The sequence below is a fragment of the Salvia miltiorrhiza genome, chromosome 5 (assembly GCF_028751815.1).
Source record: "Salvia miltiorrhiza cultivar Shanhuang (shh) chromosome 5, IMPLAD_Smil_shh, whole genome shotgun sequence".
In the NCBI taxonomy this organism is placed as follows: domain Eukaryota; kingdom Viridiplantae; phylum Streptophyta; class Magnoliopsida; order Lamiales; family Lamiaceae; genus Salvia; species Salvia miltiorrhiza.
This window is the reverse complement of record NC_080391.1, coordinates 11,381,839-11,389,017: the sequence shown is the minus strand read 5'-3', so window position 1 is coordinate 11,389,017 and position 7,179 is coordinate 11,381,839. Positions and strand designations below refer to the sequence as shown.

The following is a 7,179-nucleotide window of genomic DNA, read 5'->3' as shown; positions in this document are numbered from 1 at the left end:
TTTACATTCATATGTGAAGGCATTTAAATAGTCCTAACTCTTTTTTTAATTGCTCTATAATGCTATAAGGCATTTACTTGCATAAATGAGCAACCTCATGACATTCAATATCTCTTTTGAGCGTTGAGTTCATTCATTTGACCACAATTAAATCCCATTTAATTAACTCCTAAGGATTCACGCATATTAATGCCAGCGCCACCATAATGTCACACAATTTCATCATATCTTGGTGGGGATTAAAATAAAGAATCATTTCAACTCCCCTAAACTATTTGCTATACTAATTTTTAGTGTAATTTAAAACTTGAATATGTGAAGAATTAAATAATTTGGCAGGTTATTTAATCTGATTATCCCACTATGAATAGAGCAGGACCAAAATGAATTCTGTGCAAAATTGAATAACCTGAATGGGAGGCAGAGTATATTAAATGAGACAGAAGAAAATGAATTGCTTCTCTTCACACAGCTGGGGAAACTTAAAAATCCATCTCCAAATCCAACAACAAAGCACATTCAACTCAAAAGGGCATTAACTCCAATTAAAATTTTTGCTGACAAGAACTCTTATGACAAAGTAGGTGTGTGTATTCAAAGATGGTAGGAAGAAATAATTCTCATTTATTATTTGTTAGGTGTATAAATGAAATACATGATGCCGTAATTTCCCTTTTTAATGCGCATTTATACCTCCCTTTGACACCAAAACAAAAAAATTTCTTTTTAAATAATTATATTAGGATTTAAACTCATGGTTTGAACTTCAAAACATAACAAAGTATTGTAGATTTGAAGACATGGTGTAGATTCAAATTTCCGTGGATAATTATATGTGAAAAATGGAGAAGACAAGACAATCAAAATCAAAATGCAGATGCATTCAACTTGATCATCTTAGCTAAAGGTATACACGTAGATGGAAGAAGAGAAGAAAAGACGAAACCTTGTAAAACGTTTATATACCAATTCTTTAAACCTATTTCTCTATCTTTACAAAAAATGGGAACCAATAAATTAGAAATATGGTTCTCAAATGGATATGTTGAGATCAATTCTAGGTTTCTTGGCGGGCAGAGGCATTGGCACATTAGAGTTGCAGCGAGGGCACTTGGGATTGGTGGTGGAGATGAGGACGTAGAGGAGGCAGGTAGGGCAGCCGGCAGCGAAGGACGAGGACGACCTCTCCTCCTGATCGAGATCGCTGTCCTTGATCGAAGATGATGAGTTTGATGGTAACGAGGATGACTTGGACATTGATATGGAGGAGCGCTTCCTCACCGTCTCCTTCTCCGCCCTCTCCAGGGCCGATTTCACCTTATCCAGAGTGCACACGCTCTGGTACGGAGACGACAAGGGGGACCCCGACACCAGCTTCAACTCCAGCCCCTCCTCATCCAACAGGTTTAGCGTCTGCTTCGATGATGGCGGGAAGTTGAGGTCTTGAAACTTGCCTCCGCTTTCTTCACCCTTCTTCTCTGTGCTTGATGATGAAGAGTTTGACGAATTGCATCTCTGCAGATACACTTTTCCTGACTGCACATCAATTAATAGCTATGTCATCATCATCATCTTCTGTTTTTCAACATTCGTAAACAAATCAATAAATACACTAGTTTATCTAATCGGACGATCAAATTGAACTTTAATTGCGACGCAAGAGAGAGTAAAGGGGAGCAATGAATATGCAATTAAACCGATGAGCTTCAATCATGGCAGAAATGCCTCCACGATCCCAAGAAAAATAACGGCACATAATTCATCATTACACCTTCAAAAACACGCATACAGTGCAATAAACAGGGGATAAATTCACCATAATTAAATTCATTAAATGCCCCTATTAATTTACTCGTGAATGATCAAAATTGTGATTATTACTCTGTAAAATGCAAAATCAAGATAACAGAAAACAAAATCAATCTAGTCTGAACCAAAATTGAAGTTACACCAATCGATTACAATGAATCAATAAAACGCATGTGAATTTTGGCAATCCCCGAGCTGAAGAATTAGGCATAAAGAGGTTGTACCTTTAGGTCGAGGCGCTTCTCCCAGCCGCAGGGGACTTGCAAGTCGAGGTCCAACTCCTTAGAATCAAGGGTTGTACATCCGGCGAGCAAGTCGCGGGTGATCGGAGGCGTGGGTTTGGGAGAATCAGCAGCATCGCCGGCGTTGATCAATCTGACCAAGGAACTGACATCAGCGGCCATCCCACCAGGGAAAGTACACAATATATCTATCCTCTTTTTTCGTTTGGCAGATAGAGAAGAAGCAGAGTTTGCAGGTGAAAAAGAGAGAGTCGGAGCAGAATGAAAAGGCTTGGGTGAAAGGAGTTTGTCACGATATAAATATAACAAGATGATGAACCCAAATCCACCACCTATAATTAATTAAATGCTCATAATGAAGAATTTAATGAAATCTTGATTTTATACGGATATATATGGGAAAGCTATAATATTATATTTGATGGCATTTTGAATAGTATGAGTGGTATTTTTGATTCAATAAGGAGTAATAATTATAAGAGAAAATGGTTTGAGTTGAGATTGGGGGGCAATAAATGCAGAGAGAAGAGGAACACAAAAGGACAGCTGTGAATTAATGCTACGCACAATACAAAGACCTTTTGGCTTCCTTAGATAAGCCATTAATGCTCTGCTAATGACTGCTTTTTTCTTCTCTATTTTGTATCCATTTGTGTTTATGATTTTTATTGCCGCATTAATCACCTTTTGTTTTCTGTATTAATTGAATACCAGACTTTAGTTGAGCCCTTTACGCCCTGTTTGCCTCTCACTCTCTTCAATTTCAATTTTCATTTTTACAATTCTATATACCTCTCTTCTTTTTATTCAACTTTCCCAACATCACTTTTTTACTTCCATTTTTCACTTTTTATGACAATTTTTTATTTTGGAGTTGAAAAACGGAATGGACTCATTGTTGTGATTGGTATGGCCTGTTTTATGATACTACTCAGTTGGGGTGTTACAATTGATGTTAAGCGGAAAAGGGTATAATTGTCCAGAATGTGAAAATTTGAATATTAACGAATACTTATTACAACTTGGATAGAAAATAGTTTTCAGTTTCATTTTTTGGGTTAAATATTTTTCAATTTTGCATTTGATTCATCTCGCAAACAATAAAAATTAAAACAAAAATAAAAATGAAAATCATCAGAAAAAAAAAAATTCATTAATCTTGACAAAGAGTAGACTTCTCTTATAGAGCATCCACTATGGTGGTACCTTATGGTAATATCACATCAGTGTCACATCAACATTTAATAATTCATGGACCCACAGTAATAAATACTATTCCCTCCGTCACACCTCACTTAAGTTAGTTCTTTTCGTTACGCTTATTTATAAGAGTAAAATTATAGTGTAAGTATGTAAGCTCATATTTATTGCAACAAAAATTTATTACCCAAAAAGAAAATAGATCAAGTCAGATGGGACGATCCAAAGAATACATGCCAAGTCAAGTGGAATGGAGGAAATACTATTTGCACAATATACATATACATATATATATATATGTGTGTGTGTGTGTGTGTGTGTTGGGGGTGAATTCGACAATTACGGAAGTGACGACAGTCACGTTTAGATCGACGGGCACTAGCAACCTGAAACCATAAGCAACGTTAGAGCCCTTCGATAAGCACCGGTGGGGGTGTCGATAGAAGGGTCTCCAACGCTCAAGTCAGTGAATGGATAAAAATAACAAACTTAAGTAACGTAAGGAAATAATAGACACTAGAAAAGAGATAGTAATAAGAGTGGTCTCCGGAGGATCGGGGCGTCCCGGTGATCGGAGTTAGAGCTATCAAGCAATGTGGAATAAGGGGCGACGGACGTCCGGGCTATCGGGGCTAGTCGGACGATCGAAACCCTAGAGTGATGTGAGCGTGGAGGTGAAACGGAAGAGCAGGGAATACAGAAGAGAACGAGAGTGGGAGATCGTGTGCGAGTGCCAGAGTGGATACGAGTGATTGTGGATTAGTATATATATGTGATGGACCTGCGGGGAGGCGGCTAGGGTTAGGGTTTCGCTGGAACACCCGTTGCAACCCTAGCGGTTCCGATTTCTTAGGAAGCGATCTTCTGCGACTCTCGTCTGACTTAGTCGCCAAGTAACTGCCACATTTTAGGGTTTTACCCGGCGGACTCACCTATCTCCCGTGTGTGGATTTGGCTCTGGGCCTTTTTCCTATAAGTAAGGTATGAGCCGCGTCATTGGGCAAGCCCGTTGGTATGTATAACTTTGAGTGAAAATTTAAAATGCCCTATTCCTTAAGTTATATGTGAAAATGTCCTCTTTTATAAACATAAGCATTCTATGCCCTATTATTCAAATACTCTTTGATTTGATGGGTTTGCTTGGTTTTTTGTGAAAGTCTTACACATTTGACCAATTTGACAGCTATTAATCATAAAAGTCAATGATTTGACAGCTATCAGTCAAGAGTACATATGATCTAGCCACCCAGATCATGTGTCCGTCCGATAAAATCATGTGTCCGTCCGGTGAAATCATGTGTCCGCCAGGTCGGCCACATGATCTAGCCACCCACCAGTTATATGTACTCTTGACTGATAGTTGTCAAATCGTTGACTTTTATGACTGATAGCTTTCAAATCGGTCAAATGTGTAAAACTTTCACAAAAAACCAAGCAAACTCATCAACATCAAAGGGTAAAATAGGTTCTTCACATAATTTGGGCATAAAATGCTTAAGTTTATAAAGTATGACATTTTTCCTATACAACATAAGAAATAGGGCATTTTTGTCTATTAACACTAACTTTTGCTAATTGGGCTATTACAAATTTTACCCACTACAATATGTGTGTGTGTATGCGCGCGAGGGCGCTCGTGTCTTAATTTTTGTATTTATATTAAACTTCAATAAATTATTATTTTCAATAATAAAATATAATTATGCTAAAATTTAAAAATTTAAATTCAAAGGCTCATAATATTGAAAAGGAAACTAGTACAACACATAACTAAAATTTTGAACGGTCAACAAACGAAAAAGTCATACGTTTTGGACGAAAGAAAGAAATTAAAACAAACGAAAGAGGAAAAAAGAGAAAACACATCTTACAAAAGAAAATGAAATAAAACTAGAAAAGAAAAAAGAAAAACACAGTTTGCAAAAAAAAAAAAAAAAAAAAAAAAAACCTCCTCAAATTAATCAACCTACATCGATCGTTCGCCCAATTGTACAGTTGACATGTGCAATGCACGCACTCGAGTGGTGCGTGCTAGGGGCTGCGACACTCAACGCACGTGTGGCTCGATTCTATGGTGGGGTGGGTCCACCGTTCAACAACTACTTTAATAGATAAATTTATCATTAGAAAATGAAGGATAATAAAAATTTATGTCTTTAAATATGTCCTTTGTTTTCCAACATTTAGCACAAAAGAGAAGTTTACCATTTTTCCTTCCTTATTTTCACTTTAAGGATAGATAATATCATCCCTCCAAATGTATAAATTTTTGGAAAAAAAAAGAAAAGAAAAGCAAGAAGACATTTAAATTTATAAATTTTTGTTATCCCTTATTTTTTATTGATAAATTTATCCATCAAAGTAAACGTAACCTTAGATAACAAATTTACTACCCAATCATTTTTTTTACTATCCACTTAAGCAATTACCTCAAAATATATACAAATGAATGTCCTTATGTATTTTTTACTACTTTTAAATTTGGCTACAATTATTCGCATTTTCGTGCGTGCTATGTTTGATTGTTATAGTCTTTGAAATAAATTAAATTTATTTGTCATTAAATTTAGTTCATGAGGTAAAACTAAAGCACTAAAAATTATTTTAAAACAAGTTTTAGGTTCAAATACCATCTAAGTATGGGTTAAAATTTGTACTTCCTCCGTCCCACTTCAAGTGTATTGCCTTCGATTTACTTATTAGTTAATACTCCATCCGTCCCACATCAAAAGGTTCTCTTATCTTCTATTCTAATGTCATAATTTAAAAGATTTTGTTTGACAATATTACACAATTTATTTTGTTTTACTTCTCTTGCCTTCGATTTACTTATTAATTTCATCCGTCCCTAAAAAAGTGATTAATTTATATGAGCGTACAAAATGACAAAAAAATAACTATATTTGGGGAATGAGTAATTATAAAATTCATGTTCATTGATCCGATTAATTCAGGGGATTTGTCACACTACTACATATGAATAATATATTTCCATTATACTCATCACATAGACAAAGTAGTAACTTCATTAATCCAATAGATAATGCAACATTAAATGGTACCATTGAAGTCAAATATTAGTGGCGCGGTTGTGCGAATAAATTGATAATACAAAATAGTTTGGGGTTTAGGTATAATTTAGGTGATATTGGTGAAAAAATTAAAATATAGTTTGACCGGAGATAATAAGTGTTAGCATTGAATATTGGGTTGGATTATTTATGTGGTGGTGCTTGAATGATGAGGAGTCATGGGAGGGGAGAGCATGGACATAATTACTAGTATTGAGTATTGAATTGTTTTAATTGTATAGCTTTTATTAGTCAAATATATTTAAATTTGGCTTGACAGAGAGTAATGGAAGCCGCTGCTTAAAACCACATTAATTCCAAAAATGGATTTTCTTTTGACCCCAATTTGTACTTTTCACTTTGTTCAATAGGAAGAGCAATAAGTGAACATATCATCTGATCACACTACATATTTAATTTTACAAAATTAAAAAGATTTTTTTTTTTTTTTTGATCGGGCAAAAAAAATATTTTTTTTGATCGGGCAAAGTCATGAAAAAGAAAAAAAATATTACAGTTCACATCTATCCACATTTTATTTTATCAAGCAAATCATGTGTACAATAATAATATCATAAGAATGTGTAATATGTGTCAAGAAAAAAAACTATAATGCGCGTATTATTTTATAATTAATAATTTCAAACACAATAGTGTCCAATAACTTGGAATTGGCTCTCAGCATCTATAATTTTTTTACAGATTAATATTATCATTTATCACGAGCAATTATTATGAAAGCAATGAATATATACTCGAATGAGAACCATCTTCTTTTGAAGAGTTCATCTCACGTAAATTGATGATCATTTGTCTTTTATCTATATCTTTTTTTAATTTTATATTATCTCTAAGAA

At 34.8% G+C, this 7,179-nt stretch overlaps 1 protein-coding gene across 2 annotated transcripts; it reads right to left on the bottom strand.

The window, feature by feature from the left end:
• Nucleotides 1-937: 937 nt before the first annotated feature.
• On the bottom strand, nt 938-2,733 carry LOC130986022 (uncharacterized). Of its 2 annotated transcripts, none has more exons than XM_057909289.1 (2): nt 2,034-2,733; nt 938-1,536 (listed from the first exon to the last, which is right to left on the bottom strand). In XM_057909289.1, exons 1-2 carry the CDS (start codon nt 2,211-2,213, stop codon nt 1,033-1,035), a joined length of 684 nt encoding a protein of 227 aa, XP_057765272.1. In that variant the 5' UTR covers nt 2,214-2,733; the 3' UTR covers nt 938-1,032. The 2 variants fall into 2 exon arrangements, with proteins under 2 accessions (XP_057765272.1, XP_057765271.1); XM_057909288.1 differs by having other exon boundaries at nt 938-1,554; nt 2,034-2,660.
• Nucleotides 2,734-7,179: the final 4,446 nt, after the last annotated feature.

Coding starts and splice junctions, on each gene's coding strand:
- LOC130986022 (XM_057909288.1), bottom strand. CDS start 2,213: ATGGCCGCTGATGTCAGTTCCTTGGTCAGATTGATCAACGCCGGCGAT. Junction 1,555..2,033: donor AGAAGCGCCTCGACCTAAAG/GTACAACCTCTT, acceptor ATGATGACATAG/CTATTAATTGATGTGCAGTC.